This window comes from Maniola hyperantus, chromosome 1, assembly GCF_902806685.2.
Source record: "Maniola hyperantus chromosome 1, iAphHyp1.2, whole genome shotgun sequence".
Taxonomy (NCBI): domain Eukaryota; kingdom Metazoa; phylum Arthropoda; class Insecta; order Lepidoptera; family Nymphalidae; genus Maniola; species Maniola hyperantus.
Window position 1 is genome coordinate 12739935 of NC_048536.1, and position 27797 is coordinate 12767731.

A 27797-nucleotide genomic window follows, 5' to 3' on the forward strand; every position below is an offset into this window, starting at 1 on the left:
CAGACACACTTTCGCATTTATAATATTAGTATGGATGTGTAATTTATCTTATAGCTAGCACGCGGGGATAATGTAAAATGATCAATGAAAGAACTTTTATAATTGGATGAGCAGTTTTAGAGATTGCCTACGTCTTACATCCAAACTTACAAAACCTCTTATTAATAATATAGATTATAATAATACCAGTATCGGCTTTCTATTGAAAGTGCATTAAATATGCAAGTGAAAATCAAAAAAAAAATCACATTGAAATTGAAATCAATTGAACGCGTTCCAGAGAGTGTTCGTTGAATATAATATGTAGATAGATTAGATAGGTCGTAATCTAGATATCTCGTAATCGGGACCTTAAAAATGATTGTAGATAGGTAACTACTAAGTACGTAATAAAAGCAAGACAGGAGATTAAAAACACAATAACGTTCTCCGTAAAAACATAAAGCTCAGCAATCACCGTCACTAAGCTCTACGCGTTTTACGTCATCAGGGATCGCTTGGGAATAGTTGGCATGTGGGGGGCAGGGCAAAATGCGCTCTACTCCAATTCTAATAAGAGCGGAGAGGTGTTCAGGGATGGGGAGACGAAGGGTGGATCGATGGTCTGAGGTTTGCCAGAGGGACGCCCTCTCGCGACTCGGAGCTGCGATCTCAGTGTGCGGGAATCGCCGATATGGTCCAGCCGCGTGTGTGACCTCTAGCCTCAGTCCCCTTTACCGACCTTCGATTGTGCAGAAGGTAAGAAGTAAATATTTGACTATTAAAACAATAGATATTTAATTACCTAATTAGGACACATGCTTAATGAAACTGAAAACATTTCAAATTATTATTTTGTTCCGAGATGATGAATTGTCTATAGATGTTACGAATGGTACTTAGTACTTAGGTTGTAAAACAACGTAATATCAATAGGTACTTATTAAATATAGTAGGTAAGCCTACCGTTGCGTGATACTCAGACCGCGGCAATCTAAGGGGGCATTATTTTGTTCCTATTTTACATTTTATAAACAAGTTGAGAAATTCCAGAGGGATATAATATAAAGACCCTATTTTTAGATTATTGCAAAAGATAGGCTTAACCTAGACCATAACCATTGCTTTATAAAAAAGCAATGATGAGGCCTAGGTTGGAGCGCGCTTGCCTAGATGATGTGTTGCCTGTAGTCACACTTGCTTTGAGGGTATTTAGATTATACGTGGTAGAACATACGGACGGACGCCGGAAGAGCATTATACACCTTAGCTGTTCATATTATCAGAAATGTTGAGTAATAAAAACGTTTTAAGCAACACTCAGACCAAATTGTTCAAAAATTATTTGAAAGAATATTTATCTCTAGCTTTACTTAGCTTTTTTAACTACGTAATATCACTATGAAAATAAGTCTACTTTTAATATTACCCGTAATTATGGGTCATGGGCAGTGGCGTGCAGCTCATAGAGGCATAAACGCACTGCTTACCCTCATTGTAAGAAATCAATGCTTACTTTTTCATTATAACCTGCCGTAAAATAAGTTATACCTAAATGCATACCCTGGCTTAAACTCCTGTGCACGCCACTGGTCATGGGTCCATCGCACTCATCGGCCTGGCGATAAGCTCACATTTCCACTATACAGGCACTCTAATGAATCTTAAATCTTAATGGCTAAGGTACCGAGGTATGTACGTATAGAACCAGACTAGATAGCTGAAACACGAAACACTATAATAATTAAATCTCCCACTAATTGGTTTGAAGCTGAGAACAGTTTATGTAGAGAGTAGAGACATGATTCATTTTATCCTATCATTAAAACGAGAATTTCAAATACATGAGTGCAGCATCGTTAAGCCTAACGATGTTTATTATGGCTATACAACGTGGCGCCTGTTGATGATTATTGCTGGGATGTCGTTAGACCTCCATAAAACAAGAGACAATGCTCCTAGCTCAGCCGAATCGACAGTATTAGGCATCAAAAACGGCCAAGTGCGTGTCAGGCTCGTGCACCGAGGGTTCCGTACTACAGTCGTATTTTTTGGACATTTTGCACGACACCTAATCCAAAAACTATGATGCATAAAAATAAATAAAAATCTGTTTTAAAATGCACAGGTAAAGCATTTTCATATGATACCCCACTTGATATACTTAGTTATCTAAAATCTTCGAAAATTGATAATACTTACTAACATACAACTTAATTTAACTTTGACCACAATTTAATTATTTTTGTGTGATGTAACCCTAAATTCACGGTTTTCGAATTTCTCCCCTTATGTCTGCTATAAGACCTACCTACCTGCCAAATTTCATGATTCTATTTCTAAGTCAACGGGAAGTACCTACTCTGTAGGTTTCTTGACAGACCGACAGACAGACGACAAAGTGATCCTATAAGGGTTCTGGTTTTCCTTTTGAGATACGGATCCCTAAAAACCGGCCAAGTGCGTGTCGGGCCTCGCTGTTTTAGGGTTCCGTACATAATAATTATGAACGTCTTATTTTAGGTGCTTGAAATATTTTTCTTACGAGCTAGAACTTCCCAATAAACCGTGAAAGAAAACCCCCAAAAAAATGTTCTTTCGTTTTCGTCACAGCTTACAAACTATCATATCCTTAAATCGTTGTTTTCAGTAGGTACTTATTTGCTATTCAAATACAGTATTATGGTGCATAATATACCGAAATTTCATATACCTAACTAGTTACTTAGTATAGTTTTTGAGATAGCCCCCGTCACAAAAATGCTCTAAAACTGACAACTGACGGCCCTCCATTTCCTTACTTTTAAAGATAGAAATAAATAAAAAATATTAAAATGAATAAAAAATTTGTACTCTGCTCAATGAGCTCTAAACAATGATACCCCACATGCTATGGTAAAAAAAACGGTAGATACGGAACCCTAAAACCCGAATTAAATTATCATAAAAATCAACATCGTTTAGTTCAAATCTATACTATACTAAATTTTGATTTGATAAACTAATGTAAAATATGTCTATCTAACTACCTTCATTTCCAATAATATAAATCATTTTCCAAAGTTTATTTGAATTTTGAATAGGTAGGTACCTAATTCTTGGGTGTATGATTTCATTATACTATATTGAAAATTTTCAGCATGACTTAACGAAAACACAAAGAAATTATTTTCATGTTTTCTGTAACATTATGTAAAAACGCAAGGGTCTGAGATAAAAGGGCAATTTCTATTTCGGTCACGTCTCGTCCTTGTCGGGCAAAGTTCACAATCGAGTGGCTACTGGCTATAACTGCAGATTACGTTGACCGTACACGATAAAGTAGGTCTAGTATGCGACAGGTTGTGATAGCAATCGGGGAGGGAACGCCCCGTACAGCCCCCGCGCTAACCAGGTACGGGCGACTGGGTGACGTGCGGGGTGTCCCCCGCCTCATACCCCGATTGCCATCTTAACCTGTCGCGGACTATAGCTGTGTTAGCCTAAGTGGTAAGACGTGCGGCTCCTATATTCGAGAGGTCGACGGGGATTCGATCCTGGGCATGCATCTCTAACTTTTCGTAGTTAGGAATGTGTGTTTTAACTTTTATGCAATTAAATTATTATTATTAATTAAATTGCCCTTTGTTTTTTAAGTGTATCCTGTATTCTTACTCTCTGTAATTTTAGTAACAATAAAGTTGTTTTAAATTAAATTAAATAACCTTTCTTTAACCCTTTCTTTAACGGTGAAGGAAAAACTCGTACAGAAACCTGCATGCCTGAGAGTTCTCCATAATGTTGCTGGCCAGCGTGGCGGACTGTGGCCACGCCAGTCTCTCCTCCTAAGCTCGGGTCTCCTCTCATTCAAAGAGGAGATCCGTGCTCAGTTGTGGGCCGTGTTGAGCATGATCATGATCCTTCTATATTGATACAAGTAAGTTCAAAAGAAAGGGCAGCTTGAATTACTTGATACACGTTTGCGAGTATTACAGCCGGTCAGCCAGGCACAGAATATTAATTGTGGGTGACCAAACAAAGTAACAAACTCGTTTAAATTCGGCACTATAAAAGAACCGCTTTGATTAAGTTATTAAAGAATAGCCGTCAGAGTTTATTTTGAGTGTCTTCTGACCAGGGTGCGTTTAGAACCGTCGTAAAAATATACTTATTTAAATTATTTAACAAGGTTTTGTAATAGGCGACGATAAAAATACCTATTTTTCGCATAAAGAAGCATTCTCATTTTCCGCCCACGGAAAGCTCCAGAGAAAAAGGTGGAAGCAGGGACTGGGAATGTAAAGTTTGCGGAGTAAAAAACCACAAATTTTTAATGAAACAGATAGGGTTACGAACATATTTTTTAGGGTTCCGTACCCGAAGGGTGCCAACGGGACCCTGTTACTAAACCTCCGCTGTCCGTCTGTCCGTCCGATATGTAAATGAATTTTAAATATGGGGCCACATTTGAAGACCAAATTAGAAAATTTAAAAATAAAACCGGCTAAGACTTCACTTGGTACCTACAGTTATCTTACTTTGAAAATTTAAAATACTAATTATTTGTTCATTAACGAATTTTAATTTTTTTTGTATGATGTAACAAATCCACGGTTTTCGGATCTATTCCTTTACTTGTGCTATAAGACCTACCTACCTGCCAAATTCCATGATCAACGGGAAGTAGGTACCCTATAAGGTTTTCTTGCCAGACGGACAGACAGATAGACGACGGAAAAAAGGAACCCTTACACTTGTAAGGGTTCCTTTTTTCCTTTTGAGGTACGGAACCCTAAAAAGTTTTGCAAACTGTATCAAATGAATGGCCTTGTTGTGAGGGTCTAATATTATTTGTATTTTTCTACCATTTTAATATAGTTAAGTTATATTTAGCAATATTAATGTAGGTATATACCTAGATAAAAAAAATTGGGGTAAAATGGCCAATTTATCTCATTTCTAAAACTAATGAGCCTAAAATGTTGAAAATAATACCGAAAATAGTTCAATTACCGCGACCTCGTCCGCGAATATTTAAGAATTTTTAAATAGACTATAAAATATTAGCACGGGATAATAGGCATGGGCCATTATCCCGTGTATCCCTTGTAGATAAAACTTCAGGGATAAAATTTTTACTTCCTATCCACGGGTTCAAAAAAAAATTAGGTACTTGGTACTTACATCAGTGCGGACGAATTCGCGGGCGAGCGGAATCTAGTAAGGTAGGTAATAAAAACAGTCCTATTAAGACAGTCATAAAGTTAATGCTGAGACTACTTGAGACAGAGAGATAGGTATAGGTGTTCTCTCGTAGTGAATGACCCTGGCCACAATTTATATCGTACGCGAGGCTGAGGGCGGATATATTGACGTTCATCGAATACTTCCTTTGATCAGCAAGCAGCATCACATTGTTTCGCATAGGTACGTGACGCGCCCGGCTCAAATTGTTGGCTTTTGCGTGTTTTAAACATTGCTCAACTATTTCGAATTTTTGTTCTGGAACATTTTGCGTACAATATGTAATGCATATTTGCAATATATAGCAAGTAGTAGTAAAAAATTGAATACTTACCTGCCTAATTTGTTTTTGTTAAAATATGATGAAGAAGCGTAGACCGCAGTGAGTTGGGATAATCTTAGAAGTTACGAGACATCAATGAAAACATGGCAAGCTGCCATTAGATTTGTACTCTAGTATTGTATTATGACTTAGCTACTGTTTGTACATAACCTATCTTATCTAGTATCTAGGTATATAATATACTCAGTCGGTACCTAGTTACTCATGTATGTAGGTAAAAGTATCATAATATTAATAATTATTAGTATCTAAATCTATTAGGAAAGTAACAAGATATGTAATTTTTAACTAGTGGGCATCTTGATAGGATATCAATAAAATCGTTATTTTAAATTCCATGCACGTACATCAACTGCACAATATGCAAATTTTAATACCTAGCATTGTGTGTGGTCCGTCAATTAGTGCCGCGGCCCGCAATGCCGACAGTCTTTTGTTTTGTGAGGATGGAAGCCTTTTGAATCGTTGTAATAAGCATAAGCTCTACACGGCTCTACACTGCATCCTGCCGTCTAGTCTGGCGCTCGCAGCGCACGTCAGGAAAACGCTGTACCTGCCTGCGTGTCTCTCAAAAACTAGACGTCTCGAGTGTCGGCGTATCGATGGTAAAAAAATAAAATAAAAACCGACTTCGATACACAAACACTAAAAATTGAAAAATAATTTAATTTATTACCGAATATATTATGTATACAAGAGTTAATATAGTTCCATAATAATACTTTTTGGTGCCGGTGCGCGAATCGTCTAGACTTCATATTTTTATGAGACTCCACAATGGCACCTCATTGGCACCGACCCCAAAAAATATTATTATGAAACTATATTAACCCTTGTATACATAATATTCGGTAATAAATTAAATTATTTTTCAATTTTTAGTGTTTGTGTATCGAAGTCGGTTTTTATTTTTTTTGTAAAAAAATTTTATTTCACAATTTTTAGTGGTCCCATGGAATAGGCTACTTGACAATTTTTTTAAGTTGGTCTTAAATGGTTAATATTTGTCCTATTATATCAAAAAAATTAACACTATATTTTTTTGCGCCCTAAAAACCGTAAAACTTTAATTTAAAAAAATATTTTTCTTAGACAGGTGAAAACACTGTCGGCCATGTTTGGCCGATAGATTATCTGTGCTCTGACGTCATGCATTTGTAAACAACAGTACAACCCTGTGGTTATACTGTTGTTTACAAATGCATGACCCTGTGGTTATACTGTTGTTTACAAATGCATGACGTCAGAGCACAGATACCATTTAAGACCAACTTAAAAAAATTGTCAAGTAGCCTATTATGCTATGACTGGTTAAAAATCTACTGTTTACTAAGCTATTACACTGATCGCGAGCAATTTACTCTTATCCGTTGAGGAGTTCCAGTATCTATCTTCGAAGATGTTCATCAGATCTTCACCAAATTTAAATGGGACCAACTTTGAAGTATACCCTTTCAAACAAAAAAAGAATTTTCAAAATCGGTCCAGGCGTCTTTGCGTAATCGGGGAACATACATAAAAAAAAAAAGATTCCGACGAATTGAGAACCTTCTCCTTTTTTGAAGTCGGTTAATTATTGCGGAAAATGCTGTCATAAAGATATCTTGGGTACCTGCTTATTTTATTTAGTGTCTCGTAGTAGACATTAAAGTACAAGTAGGTGAAGTAGGTATTATCATGTATTGTGATACCATCTCAAAGAGCATTGGAATAATTTATTTATTTATTTATTTATTTTTTTTTTTATTTATTTATTCACAACTTAAAACTATCCTTACAGGCTAACCTAATACGATAGCTAAGTAAACTTAAATAACCCTACTTTATTTAAAAACTTAACAACAACGTTGTGGCCCTTATGAACTCGCCCAGTGAGCAGCTGAACAGGTCGATGTGTTCAGCGACCGAGTTGAGCGTGCAAGTCGCGCGCGTGAGCGGCGCCCGCTGCAGCAGGCAAGTGCGAGCGCGCGGTTGCGCCAGCAGTGGAGGCCTGCGTCTGCGTGACCCACTGTCGTTCGGCACGCAAAAGCGTAACTCCTTCAGGACAGCAGGGTTATGCACCTTCCCTCTTAGCACCTTAAATATGTACGCAGCCATGGACACTTCTCTTCTTAATTCCAGTGTACTGTATCCCACCATGCCCATGACAAACAGAGTGGGATACAGCAACGGGTATCCCGGATACACTCCGTACAACTTTAGGTACATAAACCTTAAAAATTTATTTTGAATGCGTTCCAGCATCACTTTGTACTTAGCTTCACCCGGTGACCATATGGATGCGTTGCATTCCAGATGGCTTTTCACCAGGGCTTCATACAAAGCACGCAACGCCTTGATGTTAGTGAACGCATTCGCTTGTCTTAGGACAAACCCCAAATTCCGATACGCTCTCTTACATGTATCGGCTACATGTTTCCGGAAATTTAGGTCGGCGCTGAACTGAATCCCTAGGTCCCTAACCTCCGTGACCCGCCGCAGCGTCTGCCCCTCCAGCTGGTACTGATGGTGGCGCGGGGCGCGCGCGCGGCTGAACGTCATCACAGAACACTTGGAGACATTAAAATGAAGCTTGTTCTCCTGGCTCCACTTGCTAACTGCATCTATGTCTCTCTGTAGTCTATCGTGATCTGAGATCTCTCCTACTTCCATGACTAATTTCAGGTCGTCAGCAAACAACAGGCACGTCGACTCAGTTACCACCTCCGGTAAGTCGTTTACCATTAAGATAAATTGGAGGGGCCCTAAGTTGCTACCTTGACTGACGCCTGATCTCGTATAGTAGGGCTCCGACCGGTGTCCACCACAGTCGACGTACTGACGTCTGTCCCGCAGGTAGCTGGCGAAGAAAGCGAGCGTTTTGGGCGTGCAGCCCACGCGGGCGAGCTTCGCGAGTAGGACGTCGTTGTCGACCGTGTCGAACGCCTTTCTAAAATCAAAATAGGCTACGTCTACCTGCACTCCGGCATCCACCGCTGGTACCAATCGCGTCATAAGATGCAGCAAGTTGCCAGTCGTTCCCCGCCCGGGGCGAAATCCGTGCTGTGCGTCTGACAACTGAGCACTCACCTGTTCGTATAGACTGTTGTGTACCGCCGACTCGAACACCTTCGCCGGAGTGCACAGGACTGCTACGGGCCTGTAGTCGCTGGGCTCAGAACCTCCCCTGCCTTTCGGAACCGGTACTACTCGAGTGAGCTTCCAACGATCGGGAAACGTTGCGGTCGCGATACAGGTGTTGAATACATGCAGCAACGGTTCCACTAGCACCTTGCGGCAATCCTTAAAGATAAACGGCGGTATTCCATCCGGCCCAACCGAGCGTTTCGGCGGCAGTCGCTCGAGCGCTCGCACCACCGCGTCCGGCGATAAGTTGCCCAACTCCACGCGCGCCGCGCTCGCGCCGCCCGCCGCGTCCGCCGCCGCCGCCACGCTCAGCTTGGCCGGCTCTGAATTGTACACAGAATGAAAGAACGAAGCGAATTCATCAGCGCACTCTCGGTCTGGTAAAATTCGCCCATTCTTCACTAGTTTATTTTGGTTTATATTACCTTTTTTAGACCTCATGTAGCTCCAAAACGCTTGCGGATCCTTTGCCAAGTGGCTCTGCACGCGATCTCGGTAGGTATCGTGCGCGATCGCCGTCTCCGACTTCACTCTCGCCCTGATCTGCGCGAACGCCGCATAGTCGCTTTGCGACTTACTTTTTTTATATTTTTTATGTAATATGTATTTTTTCTTTATATCTATTATCAGTTGGGAGCTGTACCAAACCGGGTATATATATCTGGTTTTTCTAGGGAGCTGTTTTTTTAAGGGTACACATGCATCAAAAATATTTGTGATTTTAGCGTAGAAAAGGTTCAACACAGTTTCAGGGTCACTAAGATTGTAAATTTCAGTCCAGTCTTCTATTGCTATTAAATTATATAATTGGTGGAAGTCGGCCTTGTTGAAGTTCCATCGTCTAAAATATGTCGGGTCGGTTAGATCGACTAGATCGGAGAGCGTATCGGAGGCGGGCGAGGCGGGCGAGATGCACGATAATAATAATATAATATAATCTGAAAAAATAATAATATAATATATAAAATAATAATAATATAATCTGCATATTATAATATTTTGTTTTGTACCTAACTACTGAGTTTCTTACAGGCTCTTTTCAAAAATTGGTTTTAATAATACAGCGTTCCAAAAAAGTCAAGGTAGGTACCTACCTACTTACTAAAATGTTTTATTTTTTTATATAAAAATGTAACAGGCTGGGGAAAGTTGGAGGAGGTCACATACCTAATCCCTTTTAGGGTTGTAATAGTATCGGGCAATTTGCCAATATGCGTAGGCTTCCGAGTACTTCATCTAGGGTAACCAGCTCTTTGACTTTTCCGGGATAGTTTCTGAATTCAACAAACTAATATCTAAATTAAAAAAATAAAATAAAAAAACTAAGTAACCATTAGGCCACAAATGAGTTTCTCTCATCTGTGATTAGGGCATAGGTAATATTATGACACCTGCGTAACTTTGACGATCTAACCTAGGTTAGATCGTCCAAGCTGCGTAATAGGTGCCTGATTACTCACCTATCCGTATGTGCTAATATTATAAAATAGGTGTAGATTCGGTACACAGTTTGTAGATGTACAGATGTGATCTGTTTGTACTACAGACCGATTTTGCTGAAAGGCAGAGAGGTACGATGCATCCTAGAGACGGAGATAGGATAGTAGGTAGGTGCCTCTACTCATTGAGAAGTACCTATCAATGGGAATTTTGCAAAAACCACGTTCATGAAGTCAAGGCATTAGATATACCTAGGTAGGGGGAGTAAAAAATAATTCCTATTATCATTTATTGGAATATTAAACTTGGACGACCAATATCGAGAGTAAATTTTTATTATTAAGTAGGTATTTAGTATCAAAATAAAATTGTAATAAGTAACCTACTACGTAATAAAATTATTTACCGCGAAATAAACCGCATTCCTTTATTGTATCTCCCTACATAAAATAAAGGTATAGAGTGCATGTCAGAAAATAATGTTTGCAAAAGTGGATTTATTAGGTACCTTGCAACCCTAGTGGCCGTCCAGCTCCGTCCCTGCTCCTCCGTAAGGGCAAGCCAAGGTCGACTTGGGACGTAAATAAAAAGGTGCTGGGAAAGCAATGTTTATTTATCAAAGGCCTTGTGTAATATGTTTGGATGGTTGGTCCGAGTGCTTACACAATCTGCTAAACTTTTCCGTAGAATTTTCACGTGAATTGTTTAGTTTTATTTGGAGGGGACATTATTACGTAGCGTAGGTACATACTTAAATGCAATAAGTGTGACGTATGTATAGACCTAAAACATTTACGTAACGTGTCACGAATTACTCCGTTATGTTGTCCTTTACGTAACGTAACATAATATTATTATGATGACAAAAGCGTGGGACAAGGTGTTGAGAAAATTTGATATAAAAAATAATGCCTACAGTACAGTTAATTTTATTTTTATCGCATAGGTAACGGTTTGAACCAATTTGGTAGATACCTATAGTAGGTACGCGACAGGTTGGAATGGATGGCAATCGGGAAGGGAATGCCCCTCACACCCGCACAGCCCCCGCTATAACCCAGTGTGGGCGAGCGCGGGTGATGTTCGGGTGTGCGAGGCGTTTCCCCGCCTAATACCCCGATTGCCATCTCGACCTGTCTCGGACTATAGATAGGTTAGATTATACGAAAAACTGTCACCCGACAGGAAAATAGTCCACGATTCGGGAGGCGCACCTTTGTGATCCTGGTGTGCCTTAGACGGTGTTTAGGAATTTCATTGATCCCGAAGGAGGGTCTGCCGCAGTATAGGCGCCGCTGCTGGATTGTGCGAACGAGTTAGGTCCAGTAGCCTAGCCACCAGGCGATGCATTGATAGAACATCGTCGGGTTTTAGACGGTAAGAGTCCGACATAACCTCCGTGTCTCCTCGGGCACGGTGGTATCCATGAGAATTTCCCCACGAGATTTAAAAGAACAAGTCCACAGCAGTGGTACAGTTTTACTCTAAGTGAATAGACCGTACTCACTTACCTATAGCACAGTTACAGCCTGTTTTGTATGCAAGGCTGCACCTGTTTCTCACTTAAACTAAACTTACAATGGCTAGGTAGGTAGGTACTACAATAATTAAATAACGCGTAATAAATATACAACAAAAACGAGCAATGGAAATATTTAATATTCATGGTCAAAGTTAATTGTTGCCTCTAATATTGACCCAGTTAACAAAAGCAAGTACGTGTACTTAAAAACGATTTCCTTTGTTTCAGGGCTAGGCGATCCGATCGGTTCACGCTAACCAGAAAAAGAGATAATAAAAGACTATAAGTTGTAGGTCATACACACGTGCAGCGCAGCGCCGTGTGGCAGCCCGATATGCGCCGACGCATTGTATCATGCGGGTGACACAACGTCCGCCGGCCAATACATCGCAAACGACCACCAGTCACTTCCATCCAATGTGCCAAGATACGGTTTCATCGGCACTCTCACTTCGCTAGTAGTCGCACGTGCACCATTGCACGCAGCGAGACTGCAAGCACAGAGTACATTTTGATGGCATCAACTACCAAGTTGCAAGCATCGAACTATAAACAAATGTGACACTGGCAGTTTTGAACGGATTCGAAAAAAACATATTGTCCGTTTGAAGGACTGTCGCTGTTAAATTCAAATCTGTAAATAAACCATAGTACCTAGTACTTCCAACTTCTTTGAAATAAACAAAGAGGATAGTAAAGTGGAAAATAAATAAAAAGTGATTGCTCCCGTTTTTGGTGTGCTAAAAGTGATTAATAAGTGGTGTAAAATGACGTCGCGATCCAAGGAGAAGATGGCTGCCGCGTTCCGGAAGCTTTTCCGGTCTCCCGAGAAGCTGGACAAAGATGGAGCTGGGCCGAGCGGCTCGCCAGCCAGGCGCGGGCTTTTCCGAAGACATAGGTAAGAAACTACAATTTCAAATTTATAAATCCTAATAATATTATAAATGTGAAAATGTGGATGTTTGACAAAACACTCTAGATTTTAGAATAGAGTAGGTATAGATCTTCAATATTTTTTTTAAAAACTTTTATTTCAAAATCTTAAAGGATGATCGAAACTAATTGGAAACTGCATTGTTCATGGGCGGCGGTAATCACTCAACTTAAAAAATTGTAAAAAATCTACCAATGGAAACCACTTAATGTAGGTAGGTACCTACCTAACAAAAACTACAACGTGTGACTACTTCCGCGCCTGTTACGTACAAAGTTACATTTTACAAACAAACATACTTAATATTGAATTAATAAGCTTAGATAGACTTGGTGTAGCTAGAAATTATTCTAATATAAATAGTTCTCACCGTAGAGAGATAATACTTACAATATTATGTTCTCCGTAATACCTAGATATATAATATTGTGCTCTATCTCAACATAAATGTTTGTACCTACCATCCAAATGTTTGTGCAATCCAAAGTTTAAAAAGTTAAACGTTCCTAATCATCGAAACTAGGTACTCACTAGAAATTTTGTTTATCAATAAGTACCTAGGTACCTTATCTCTTCCGTTTGGTAAATAAACCTTCATTTGTTTAGGTCTGTAAACCAAATAAAACTACTTAAGTAGGTACTAATAAAGCTCCAAAGGAGATATTTTCCGATCCGTAGACCGATTTATTCTTCTTGTGAGTATAAATTTTGTTTTATTGTAAACGTTTCAATACTCACAGTTGCTGACCATATTGACGGTGTAAGCATGTGTTAAAAATTATTGTTATGATTAAAAGTTCTGTGCAATTATTTCGGTCTTTGTTACTGAAACTAGGTACCTACAGTACGACATTAGTACTTAGTTCAATGAGTACGCGGCAGAAAATATTTTACATCGACCTTTAGAAAGAGATAACGGTTTCGTAGAGCGTTGTCTCTGTCGTCACAGAATATATTATACCTGTTATATATAATACTATCGTTGAGACCGACAAAACGTCACAAAGGTATGAGTGACAGAGACAACGCTCTACAAAGCCGAAATCTCATTCTAAAGGGCGATGTAAAATGTTTTTGGCCGGCTACATACTTGTAGGTACAATAATTTGATCGCCGTTTTAAGTTTATAGGCATAAATTGGTGTTACGAAATAGAGAACGCGATAAGTTCAGGCAAAACGTACACAATCCTACTATTTATACCCTACAGATAGGTAGGGAGGTGACAATTATTGTAAAAACATAAAATACTTAGTAAGTATGATTTTTTTCAATACAATCTCTTTTTCTTCCTCAAAATCACTGTTGCTTTTTTTAGTGTTCCGTACCTCAAAAGGAACCCTTATAGGTTCACTTCGTTGTCTGTCGTGTCTGTCAAGAAACCTATAGGTTACTTCCCGTTGACCTAGTATCATGAAATTTGGCAAGTAAAGGAAAAAATCCAATAACCATGAATTTGTGGTTCCATCACAAAAAAAATAAAGATTTGTTTAATTTAATTTTATTTATTAATTTTTTATGGAAACAAACAGTTACAATTACATGAAACAGTTACATTTACATGAATAGTTAGTAGGTACATATATAAAACACTTAAACTTAAAGTCTCCAATGAAAATACTTATCACAAAATTATGTCTACAATTAAATAATTGGGTATAGCACGCACATTCCCGAATAATTAGTTTACTAAATCACTTGCAAATTTCGATTATACTGGTTTGAGATTTCTTGTAGGTACGATGGTGCGGAACCCTTCCTGTGCGAGTCCGACTCGCACTTGACTCGTTTTTACCGTTTCATGTGCGATATTTCACTTACCAGTAAGGTAACGTACATAATATGCTTACAGAAAAATACGTAATCAATCCGCATTCTTTTCTTCTTTGTGCTTGTTTGTAAAGGCATTTCTGGAATTAACAACATGAATATTAATCAAGGACTAATAGTCGATTTTGTTATACCTTCGTTATAAATAGTTTTATTAAGCAAATGATAACTTCTTGCCTTGACCACAATTTTCATTATAATATCAATCTAGCCTAAAGTACTTAAGTATAACTGCATAGTAAAAAGTCAGCCCGTCAGGCTGTCTATTTAAAAGCCCTTTAAAAAAGTGCTTGTTTGGATTTTGAAGTTTTTTTTAAAGAATTTATAGCGGTTTACCACCTGCATCACTTTCTACACCTCTGCACCAAAGGGTCCAGGTATTTTCGCGCCAGAGATGATAACGCCAGAGGCCCTAGAACAAATCCTAACTCCATACTAATACTATATAAAATATGCGAAAGTGTGTCTATCTGTCAACTTTTCACGGCCCAACAGTTTAACCGATTGTAATGACATTTGGTACAAGAGTTTTTAGCTTACATCCGGGAAAAGACACAGGCTACTTTTATCCCATAAAATCATAGAGTTCCCACGGGATTTTTAAAAAGACCTAAATCCCCGCGGACGAAGTTGTGGGCATCATCTAGTCTATAATAAGTAATTAATCAAACATTTTAAAATGGAGTCGGTAAATGTTAATATCGACATGCAATCTATTCAGTGTAACTATTTTACTCTAGTTTCACAAATATTTTAGATACTCACTCGAGGATGGGACCTTCCATCCACCCAGCGAAGTCCGGACAAATCGACTAATTAATACTTGTAAAAATGTCCATCTGATAAATTGGTATACCTAACTCCGAAGCAACTGTTACGGCAAGCTAGGCTGTTGCAGTAGGTACCTAATATCTAAACACTCCTCAAAACTTTACATTTTCCTTATCGACCGACTGCAATACATTACAAAGGCATAACGCGTTGCATACAACAATACAATTCTTTTCACGTCCTAAAAAGAAAAACACGTTACAATATACAACGTTAGTTTTAGTGAACGCTAAAACCGAAACAGGTGTTGAATATTTTTACATAAAGAAATTATATACTTACCTACAAAATTCCAAAAATATTTAATGAATATTTACGAAGTTATAAGCTTGTTGTGTTGAGTCGTTGTCATTGCAAAAACATGGTCACCCCAAGCGAGCGGCTGTGAGCGAACGGGACGGCTAGCGTCGATCGTGCGCGCTCCCGCTTGCGCGGCTCAAATCAGCTAGGCATGCGGTCATTCAACTAGGTTTTCAAACTTGCAGGATTTTAATTTTTAAAGTATTTTTGGTCAAAATATAACCCGTTGCAAAAATGATTGCAATCGATTCTGTTACTGATACTGAACAAACTACGTGGGTACTTTAAGGTTTTGCGTTTACTAAAACTAACGTTGTATAGTTCGCTAGAGGTCGACATGACAAAGCTTATCGTATTATAATTCCTTATTAAGAAGTACCTAGTACCTAGGTACATATTCCGATAACTAATCCGCAAAGGACTATAGGTATAGAGACTTATCCAGTAGGTATCCATTCCTATTTCCACAAGTAAGTAGGTTACCCATAATTCCTATTTTGATCAATCGTTCCCCTATTCACATTAAAAATTGCCAAACCACTGGTTCAGAATGCCTTTCCTACCGAGAAGAACTAGCAAGAAACTCGGCGGTTGCCCTTTTCAAAGACTTGATATACAATATTATGCCATGTATAAAAAAGTATTTGCAGTCCCGCGAATTGCTGGAACGAGCTGCAGGTCAAATCCATTTAACAAATTAGATGGCCAATTCGATTCTGCACTTCCAAATCTACCGTTTTATAAGTAAGTATACAACATATAGGACGACCGTGACCTGATGCTGCAGCAGACAGGTGAACCATGTAGTAGTCAATAGTCATAATGAAAAATTGTGTTTGGCCTCCTTGAGATTCGTAGTTTAGTTCAAAGGTAACTTTAATACCTTTATAGATAAATATAATACATAGATATATAAACAAACACTACGTAAAAGTAGATATCGAGTAGGTATAAAATATACTTACTTAAGGAAATAAGTAATTATAATATGATTTTAGCTAATCTCATAAAAGCAAGTTCCTAAGCTTACCTACTCACATCATACTCGTGTCTCGAACCTAGTAGGTACAGCTGCTACCTACCTAGATAATAATAATTCACAGGATACCATATACGGACTTTCCTGTTTATATTAAGACTAGCTGATCCCCGCGGCTTCGCCCGCGTAGATTTAGGTTTTTAAAGATCCCGTATAGCCTATGTCACTCAGGTATTAATGTAGCTTTCTACTGGTGAAAGAATTTTTAAAATCGGTTCAGTAGTTCCAAAGATTACCCGCTACAAACAAACTTAACGACCTCTTTATATAATAGTATAGACTACATACCTTTACCTACCTAGGTTAAATCATTTAAGTACCAACTTAAATTCAGTATTTTATTGCAATAAAGAGCTCAAGTTACTAAGCTACGAGCTTTTAAACTACGAAAATCTTGATTCGTGAAAATCGCAAGAAACGTTTTATAAAGGTAAGCTTACACGGGCAATTGAATTCCGCAATTCCTATATACTAGTTGTAGTATGTAGGGAGTAATTAAAGTTTTTTTTTCTTAGTAAGTAGGTACAATGTTGTTTGGTTGACCAACTATTTGAAATATTTATTTCTCGTAACTATCTACCTACCTGATACCTACCTTACAGATTTCAATTCATATTATATAGTTATTAAACTTTCATGTTATTAGGTTGTTAAGTAATTAAATAAAGTATAGGCAACAGAAGTGATACCTAAATAGCAACACGGTCAGATTGCGAAAGACGAGCTTGCTTCAAGGAAGCGCAAATCGCGTTGACGTCTCTGTTTTGCGCTGTACCTACTTAGGAGACAAAGACGTTGTTTACTTTTGACGTATACCACCTGTCTACTTATTATGAGGCCACCCAGTGATGTTCCGAAGATCGAAGTGACTACTACATTGCCACCTGCGTCATGCCAATGCGGAACATATAGGCACTCTACGCCACTTCTAACTACGACATCTGATAGAATCCATAATCATTAATCTCCAAGTATAGGCAATAGGTATGTAGGTATTTTTAGGGTTCCGTACCCGAAGGTTGCCAACGGGATCCTATTACTAAGCCTCCACTATCCGCCGCCGTCCGTCCGTCTGTCTGTCTGTCAGCGGGTTGTATCTCGTAAACTGTAGGTAGGTAGAGAGTTGAAATTTTCACAGAATGAAATAAAATATATAGAAACGGCAATCCATTCTAACAACAAATATAAAAAAATCCAAAATGACTGCTGCCATGAAATTTAAAAATAAAACTAAACAATCTACCGAAGAAAAATACCTTGGTTTAACGATTGACAGCCAGTTAACTTTTAAACCGCACATAAGTAAAGTAAAATCAACACTGTCATCTCTTCTAGGATCGCTAAATGGTATAAAAATTGTCTACAAATAATCCAAAATAAAATAATATTCTTTATAATTATGACTTCCTTACCCCTACAAAAATTATTTATGCAAAAACTAAATTAATGAATATCCTAGGTACAAATGTATTACTATAATACATGCATAATAAAAAAAAATCAAAGAAAACTCATTCAAAATTACTTATAATTTAAAACTAAAAGGGAACTGGGATGCCGACCTTTACGTTACCTGATACTGATAACATCTAAGGTTCACGCACTAATTACGGTACCTAAAAAGAATATAATTTTTGAAGGAGCACAAATGTTTAGTAAATTACCTACTGAAATTAAAAATATTAGTAAGATAAACATTTTCAAAAAGAAACTGAAAGATTTTGTTATTATAAATATCTGAGTCCGGCCCTGCCGGCAAATGAGCATTGCCATACCTAGGTAGGTATATTATTGGACATTAGACTACCCGCTATTTCACGATCGTGTTGTTGCTTACCACCGCGCTGTGCCGAAGCCGAAAGACAAAATTAGCTTAAGTTTGTTACTATAATTTCTCACTTTTGAGAATAAAATTCTTTAACCACAAACTACGGAACTCTTCGTGTGTCAATCCGACTCGCACTTGACCGATTTTTTTACATTCATAAGTATGTAGTATGGACTATAGATAAAGCTAAACTATATGCAGAACACTGGAATAGGACAAGTGAAAACGCTTATTTGATTACGCTCCACGACCGTGATTCGCAGGCGAGTGCAGCAGGCTTTATTACTAAACACTGTTGATATATCTACATAGTAATACAACCAACTATCGGAATCTACCCGGCCTTCTATTTTGAATGGAAAACTTTATGATATCATCCTCAAGTAATTTGCCCTTGCTCAAATAAGCATAACTTTTTTAGACTTGATGTGGAATTTTACTTCAAGTAGCTGCATATGTAAGTAGTTACTCCGCTTAGCATTGATTCATCGATTACAACCAAACGTCTATGAATAAATTACTGTTACATCCAATGCGTGTATGATTACATCGATCATGTCTCAGAGAAAGCTGTCTAGTTACACGCCTACCGAGATACGTTATCACGGTGAGGCTATTTATTAGTGGAGCGACAGGCCGGCTAGGGCATACAAGGGTTGACACTTATCAGTAAAGGCGTTTTTTTTTAATTTTTTATTTTATTTTAAGGTTTTTAGAGTAAGTACCTAAAATATCAATTCACCAGCAAAACTTTCGAAATCCACACGGCTTAGGACTTCCTTGCACCTTACAGCATCAGAATTGAAGAGTTGGGACTTGGAATTCAATAACAAAGTCTATGCTCGGCATTTACAATATTATTTCACCAGGAACAGCTCCTGAATCTCTATAGTGTAGGAGTGCTGTGCATCATCAACAGGTTTGAGGAGCTCGGACTTGGAGTGTAATCTTGAAGCCGTTGCTTGATACCTGAAATATCAATTCACATCAGAAATTTCCGAATCCCCACAGCTGAGGAGTTCAGTACCTTGCAGCATCAGGACTGAGGAGTTGGGATCTGAAATTCAATGGTGTAACAAATAAATGGTGTAAAGGTGTGTCTATGCTTGGCACCAAAAATACTATTGCATCATGCGCAGTTCCTGTATCACTATAGTTTAGAAGTGCTGTACTTTACATCATCAGGGATGAGGAGTTGGGACTTGGAGTCCATGCATAAAGTCGTTGCTTGGTACCTATAATATGAATTCACTATAAACACTACCTGAATCTTCATAACTTAGGCGGGCAGTAACCCAGCATCAGGATTGATTGAGTTGGATCCAGAAATTTTTATGGGGCCACCACGGAAACATTCCCTGTTGATTAAAAAAATATTTGCAATTCGGTCCGAAACCAAGAAAGCCTTGTCACATTGTATCCAACTTTTGACAACACCCACGATGTGGGTGCCCTACGCTGGAAGGGTTAAGGGCGTCTGGTAGGGCTGGGTAGGGCACACGCCCTTAAAGTTTTAAAGTTTATACTACTGTCTGTGCACAGGTCTGTGATCTTGGTCTATCACAGACCAATAACATATAGGAGACAAGAGTGGTTGGTCTATGGTAAATTTGGAGCTTGCACTTGTTATTGACATTACGCCACATTACGCTAACGCGCTCCTTGGAAGTTGGAGTAAATGTATTCTGTGCTAACGCGGTACGCGGTACGCCCCTTTTTTTCTGGTTGGTGCATGTGTGCATTACGCTTTTGTTACGATACCTAATTTCGGTTTTCAGTAGATAATCTTATTATTTTTCAACTAAATACATTAAATTTTACACCATGGAGGTAGATTGTTTGTCCGTGGATAAAAATAAAGCCAGAAAACGTACCAGAGAACCTGAAAAATGGGAGGCAAATATTGCCAAAGCAAACAGGTAAGGACAGGCTCAGAGCCGGATTCATTTTCATCCTCTCCTGGCAATATACGCCAGGTTTCATAAGGTAGATATGGTACAGAAGCACTTATCACTTCAACGTCCCCATAGAGGTTGGAACGTAGATGCTGAGATGTGGAAAAACCATTCGGACTGGAATCAATAAAATCTTTGAAGGCGCTTTGGACTGCCCCATCGGAGTTGAATTTTTTCCCTTGCAAGAAGTTATCCAAATTTCGAAAAAAATGATAATCTGTTGGAGCAAGGGCCGGGGAGTACGTTGATGTCATAGACATTCCAATTGAAGCTCCTCTAATTTGGTAGCCGTCTGTTGTGCAGTGTGTGGTCTAGCGTTGTCCTGAAGCAGCTGTGGCCTAGAGCGATTGACCAGCCTCGGTTGTTTAGCAGCTAGCTTTTCCGTCATGGTTTGCAGTTGCTGACAAAAGAAATCTGCCGTAATCGTCTGGGATTTAAAATCCCTTCATTATGTGCCAGTTGAGTAATATAACAAAGCAGTTGACGCGCGTTTGTCGGTTTGCTGCACTCAATTCATGAGTTGCCCACCTTTCAAGCTTTTTCACCTTCCCAATTTGCTTCAAGTAGATTATAACAGTTTTATTTATTTATTTATTTATTTTATTGTTTTTGCAATCAACAGCGATATATACAATATAATTTTACATAATAACAGACTGAAAATAAGGCCAAATAGGATTACAATTTTTTACAGATTACTTAAATAGATATGAAATATAAATTATTTATAACAGTACGTACGCCGCAGCCTGCAGCTAGCTCGGACATGGTTTGCGATGGATCCGCTTCCACAATAGCCTTCAATTCTTCATTATTAACTTTGGCCGTCCACGGTGCTTGTTTAATGCAGGTTGAAATTTCCAGATCAAAAACGTTGGAACCAAAAACGCACTGTGTTTTCTTTTGCGACACCGCCGCCATAGATATCATTAATTCTTCGAGCCGTTTCTGCAGCACTGGTGCCACGATGGATCTCATACTCGTAAATAACGCAATATTTCAAGCTTTCCATTTTGTATACTGAGTGACGCAAAGAAAATACCAAAAGAGGAAAAAACAAATGAATTAGGGTTTTCAAAACACAAAAGTATGAGTAAATATCTGTATAAATTGGCATTCCTAAACAAAGAGGAGATATTTGAGATCATAGTGGCCAGTAGGACAAAACGCGAATGTCATAATATGTGGACCAACATTTGTTTTCTACTATAATAGAATACAAATTTTTCTATTATAACCCTACTTAGGTTTTGTATCCTTTGGTTCTAAATCCACACGGGCATCAGCTAGTCTACAATATTTTACAAGAATAGGTATGTCTAATTGTTTAAGACACACACAATTTTATATAATTTTCAGAGATGGAGTCAGCCCAGCAGAAGCAGCCGTGAGTTTGCCGGCCAGTCCTCCCGCCTCTACGCTGGCAAAGAAGATAGCAGTTGGCGCAAACGACACGCGGGAAAGAGCCGCAGAGGTGCGCACGCGCCGCCTCATGAAGGAGCTGAAGGAAATACAGCGGTTGCAGGAGAACAGGCCGGATCCTGTATTTACTGTAAGTATTCTGCTTTCTCAATACACATCTGAATTTGTAAACACATTTAAGGTTGGGATGTTATGGATATGAATTTTCGGATCTGGATACAGATACATAAATCAAATCAAATCCATAAAAACACTTTCTGACCAACAAAGTTGTTCACAAATGGAATAAATTGCCTAAGGATGTATGTGGTTATGTCAAGTTCTGTTATCCAGTTCAAGAATAGATTTTTTTTTTCAGTGTACGATTTTTCCCACAGAATTCTGTACCATCAAAAATTGTATGAAGCCGTTCGCGAGTTATTCTATGAGTATATGCTGCTTCATACAATTTCCTCACAGAATTCTACGAAACAATCGCGTGGTGCTTACCCTAACTATGAACAAAGAGGAAAAAGAAAAAAGATTCCAAGCAACTTTGTATGCAATTTCAGGTTGAATTGGTGAACGACAACTTGTTCGAGTGGCACGTGCGGCTGCACCAGATCGACCCGGAGAGCGATCTGGCGGCCGACCTGCGCGAGCTGGGCGTGTCGAACATCCTGCTGCACCTCGTCTTCCCGGAGAACTTCCCCTTCGCGCCGCCCTTCATGCGCGTCATCGAGCCGCGGATAGAGAAGGGATTTGTTATGGAAGGTACGAACTAGCCTTGTACCCGATGGCATTTCTCAGTCATCATCCCCTATTCCGGCATCAATCTTTCCCTCCACTTTTAATATCCGTGCGCGCTCCATCTTAGAGCGATCACGCGCTCATCCGATCCGAATCCGTGAAAATACAAATCCAAGCTATTCAGTGGACATCTTTGACATTTATGTATATACGCCATATGTGATATGTCCGATTTTAATCCGAAGCACATTAGAGATATTCTCAAGGATGACGGAAATCGGATGTAGTGCGTAATGCTACCATATAAATAAGTAGTTCTTTGGAACATATTTTCTCGGACTGGTATCGGATGAGTGCGTGATCGCTCTAGGCTGCACCATTACTTGGCTGCAGGGCGATTGTCTAAAACCTGCATCAATCATTATTACAATCTCAATTGTTCTGATTAGCTGAATTTGTGCGATTCTTGTTGCAACAATGCATTGTGGCCAATAGTGAGCGAGCATTAACCAATCAGAGATAATTGCGATCGTGACATTGTAGCTGTCAAACAACCGCGGTAGGGCCACAGGTCTAATTGCAACCCGGCGCGAGTCTAGGTTAAAAAAAAAACACCGCAACCTGTGAAGATGACAGACTATTGTCCTTACTGCTACAAAGGTCTCTTCTCAAAATGGTTTACAGGGTTCACACCATAGTCCACCACGCTGGACAAATTCAGATTGACATACTTCACATGCAGGTTTCCTTACAATGTTCAACATCAAAACAAGAATCTGACAAGTGCGATATTTGTGGTATGGCAGATGATGTCCAGCACGTACTAGTGGAGTGTAGCAGATATAACTTGCGGAGGGAGATGCTGGTGCAGAAATATAACATGAATAAATATGACATAGGTGGTTTTACGAGTCTTCTCAGTGTACCGACAACAGAAAGTTTTAAATCAATTATTGAAATGTTCCTGCATAAGCAGTAATATCTCTTCGGGTCTATCTGTTGCACTCCATTATGAAATTTAGATTGTAATTTAGGTTACGATGGGGCTGGCGTGTCCGTGTCGGGCAAAAGTCCCAAAAAAATAAAGATTAAAAAAAAAAAAAAAACATCAAAACAAATTAAATTTAGCTCCGAAAAGTCTAGAGGTGCATGCCCGGGAGCGAATCTCAGACCCCCTCATAGAAGACCGAAGTTTTTAACCACTTAATAGCATAATAGCTCTAAGGCTGAAATCTATAGAGCACACGTTGCTCAGACTTAGGCCAGGTAAAACGAGACAGATTTATGCTAGCCATTGTCTTACTCTTAAGTCCTAAGCAAGGTCAAATTGCGCTCTACAGATTTCAGTCGTGAAGTGGGTATGCGTTGTATTGTAAAGGTGGAGCAATATGTATGGAACTGCTAACGCCACGCGGCTGGGCGTCCGCGTACACCGTGGAGGCGGTGGTGATGCAGTTCGCCGCGTCCGTGGTGAAGGGGCAGGGCCGCGTAGCGCGCGCCCCGTCGCGCTCGGCGCGCGAGTTCTCGCGCCGGCGCGCCGAAGAGGCGTTCCGGTCGCTCGTCAAGACGCACGACAAATACGGATGGGTCACACCCTCACTGTCCGACGGTTGAGACAAGGTAACCACAACCTTCCAGCATCAGTTTTCCCTTCCAATTTTAATATGGGTACCTTCAAGTCAAGAGTGAATAGACATCTTCTAAGCAAGCGCCCTCCATCTTAGACTGCTTCATCACTTCCCAACTGGTCTGATTGCAGCCAAGCGTCTATATATTTAAAAATTAAATATCTCCTAACTCCTAACTCCTAACTATTTGTACCTGCCACCGAGGCTGAGATCTACAGGGCATACTTCGACTTAGCTCTGCCTTAAGTTTCAGTTAAAATGAGACAGATTTATCTCAGCGATATAACGTATCGTATCGTAACGTAGCGTATCGTTTTAACAGTGTCTTGAGTCTGAGCAAAGTCAAAGTGCGCTCTTATAGAGCGCAAGAGCTCTTATATATCTCACCATGAGACTCAAAGACCTCGTAGGAGAACCAGAGAAACCAACATAGCTCAACGGTTTACGAAGCTGAAGTGGCACCGAAAAACCGATAGACCGAAGTTGCCCGCGACTTCGTCCGCGTTCATTTAGGTCTTTAAAAATCGCGTGGAGATTTTGATTTTCTGGGATAAAATATAGCTTCCTTCCCTGGGATGCAAGCTATTTCTGTACCAAATTTCATCCAGATCGGTAGAACGTATGAACCGCAAAAAGCTAGCAGACAGACACACTTCCGCATTTGTAATATTAGTATGGATTGTTGTGAAAAAATTTTTTTTTCAGATAATGGTCAACCGTAGCGCTGAATGGATCTCTTAGTTAATTAACTCAATTTAATTGTAATAATTTTAGTTGTATTTAGATTAAAAAAGCCTATACCTGTCTGCAAGTGCAGTGACAACTTGAAGAATATCTATTTCTTTTTTATTATTGTACTTAGATTAGTTGTTGTGGAAATAAAATCTTATGCGCAATGCACTTCTGCAGAGTAGAGCGGTGCCGACCGAGCGCATCGTGTTTTAAACTTTTTCTTCTTTTTTCTAAAACTGATATTTTTATGGAGCTTTTGTAGGGTGACCTATTATATGCTAGCCCCCTCGTCAATGTTGGCTAAAAGTTAACCTGATTAACGATTAAAAAATTAATCGCGAATAAGATTAAAATTAATTAATCGTAATTAAAATTTTCACGATTACGATTAATCAATTAAATCGATAGTCGCGATTAAAAGTATTTTATTAATGGTTGTAAAAGTTCTACAATAATTTTTAACCGACTTCCAAAAAAGGAGAAGATTTAAAATCTTACCTTAATCTGTCAAAAATATTAATCAAATTAACGATCAATCTTATTAATCACGATTAATTTAATCTGATTAAAATTAACTGTTAAATGCCAACACTGCCCAATGTTACACACTAAATTAAAAAATCAAACTATGATTGAATCTAAAAACCGGCCAAGTGCGAGTCAGGCTCGCGCAATGAGGGTTCCGTACTACTGCCGTTTTTTTCGACATTTTGCACGATAATTCAAAAACTATGATGCATAAAAATCTGTTTTGGAATGTACAGGTGAAGACCTTTCATATTATGATACCTCACTTGATATAGTCACTCACTTCGAAAGTTGAAAATACTAATTATTAGTTCATGACCACAATTTAATTTTTTTTGTGTGATCTAACCCTAAATTCAAGGTTTTCAGATTTTTCCCCAAATGTCAGATTTACCTACCTGCCAAATTTCATGATTCTAGGTCAACGGGAAGTACCCTGTAGGTTTCTTGACAGACAGACAACAAAGTGATCCTATAAGGGTTCCGTTTTTCCTTTTGAGGTACGGAACCCTAAAACCGATAACAAATTAGGAGAATGGCTGATAAAATACACTTTCATTGCCGAAATGCTCTTATTTACTTAAGCATATGGTTGACATTGGTACAAAAGAAAACAGGAACACTGGAAGTCGTCGCCACTAAAGTAATAAAGAAGGACTTTAGTTATCCAAAAATAACGCTGCACCTCCACTGCACTCTGCAGGTATGCAACTGCACCTTAAAGTAGCCACGCAAGAGTATACATCAAAGGAAAACCTACTTAGTTGTGCAACATGCACACTTCAAAGTGTGCTGTGTGACACAGATCACTTCCATATTGGATTCATAGAAAACTAGCTGATGCCCGCGACTTCGTACGCGTGGATTAAGGTCTTTAAAAATCCCGTGGGAACTCTTTGATTTTCCGGGATAAAAAGTAGCCTATGTCCCTTTCCAGGTCAACTATACTCATGCAAAAAATCACGTCGATCCGTTGCTCCGTTGCGACGTGATTGAAGGACACCAAAAAACTAACAAACAAACACACTTTCACATTAATAATAGGGGTAGTGATAGTAATTAAATATCCATTTTACCATTCTTCTAGTTTTAAATTCTGTGCCAAACAAATATACTTAAATGTATGTATTGTGCTCAAATAGCATTGCCTATCTACCTAAAGTATTTACATTTCTATTTCTTTCTTTTGATAACAATCTTGTTATAGTTATGCTTGTAGGCTCAATTTTATATACTTAATAAGTATTAAAGTACACACATTTTTAGAAATATTAACATGTAACACTTTTTCCAAAATTTTAAAAATTTAATTACTTATAATGTGTCCGTCCCAAAGTCATTTAATAGTTTTTGATATGATGATGTATAAACTAACAAAAACTTTAAAAGACATTGATGTAAAAGTAGTTTGGTATAGTCGTCAGGTATCCATTGTAATATTATGTATTTGCATTTTCTTGGTTTTTCATTTGTGTGGGTTTCGGTTTGATCACAGGTGGAACATCTGAAGCACTGTGCTTAGCGTGATGCTTGTGTGTTTCTACAAGATTTTAAATGCGATTTGTATCTATGCTAAGGAAAAATAGATTAAAAAGGCTAGTGATCTAATCTCTACAAATCTTCACATCAATTTAGGATACTGTACAATTTTGAATATGACAACATATTTAAAATCAAGTCCCAAATGAAAAATAATGTTAGCACAAAAATAAAACACCAAGGATACCTGACAAGTTAGACATAGTGTCTCTATAACTTTGAGCTAGAACTCTTCACAGTATTTTTTATTAAGTCTTTGATGACACACATAGGTAAAAACCTTACAAATATTTTAATTAAAGACACTGAACGTGAACATTGGTCTCAGAAAAAAGTCACTTCTATTTTTTTCCAATAATTCATTATTGTACGTTATTAATTATATCTTAATAAAGCCTCAAGAGTACTCATGCTCAAAATACTGATTGTGTACCTATAATGTACCTATTTGTATACAAAATGTGAATGTGTCTCAACATCTGAGTAGGTATTGACTATTGATAGATATTATGTGTATTAAAAAAAATGTAAATTGATGTTGTTGATTTGTTTAGTGAACCAAAGATGTTTATTTTTTATGGTAAAAATAATTTAGTGCAAGAAGTGTATAGCTGGATTATATGTACAATGTTATGAGTGTAATAAATTACTTGCTCAATTATAAAAACTTTTTGATTAAACTAACCCATGTCCCATAAAAAGTAGGTCTATTGATTAAACCAAACATGGTTGTTCAATGCTTTGGTTCAAATTTCAGATATATTTTAAGTACCTTATCAAATATAACAGGCAATAGGCAGACCCGCCAGACGCTGAGTTAGCGAATCTAGTAAAAATCGAAAGTAGGCTGGGCACCTACATAAGTAGAGC

General features: G+C 38.5%; 1 protein-coding gene across 2 annotated transcripts; it reads left to right on the forward strand.

Moving 5' to 3' along the window:
• Nucleotides 1-664: 664 nt before the first annotated feature.
• On the forward strand, nucleotides 665-27594 carry LOC117984345 (ubiquitin-conjugating enzyme E2Q-like protein 1). Of its 2 annotated transcripts, XM_034970972.2 has the most exons (6): nucleotides 665-738; nucleotides 11862-12531; nucleotides 21709-21901; nucleotides 22323-22524; nucleotides 23879-24120; nucleotides 24834-27594. In XM_034970972.2, the coding sequence occupies exons 2-5, from the start codon at nucleotides 12401-12403 to the stop codon at nucleotides 24112-24114; spliced, it is 762 nt and encodes a 253-aa protein (XP_034826863.1). In that variant the 5' UTR covers nucleotides 665-738; nucleotides 11862-12400; the 3' UTR covers nucleotides 24115-24120; nucleotides 24834-27594. The 2 variants fall into 2 exon arrangements, with proteins under 2 accessions (XP_034826863.1, XP_069354442.1); XM_069498341.1 differs by lacking the exons at nucleotides 665-738; nucleotides 11862-12531 and adding an exon at nucleotides 20045-20313.
• The last annotated feature ends 203 nt before the right edge of the window (nucleotides 27595-27797 follow it).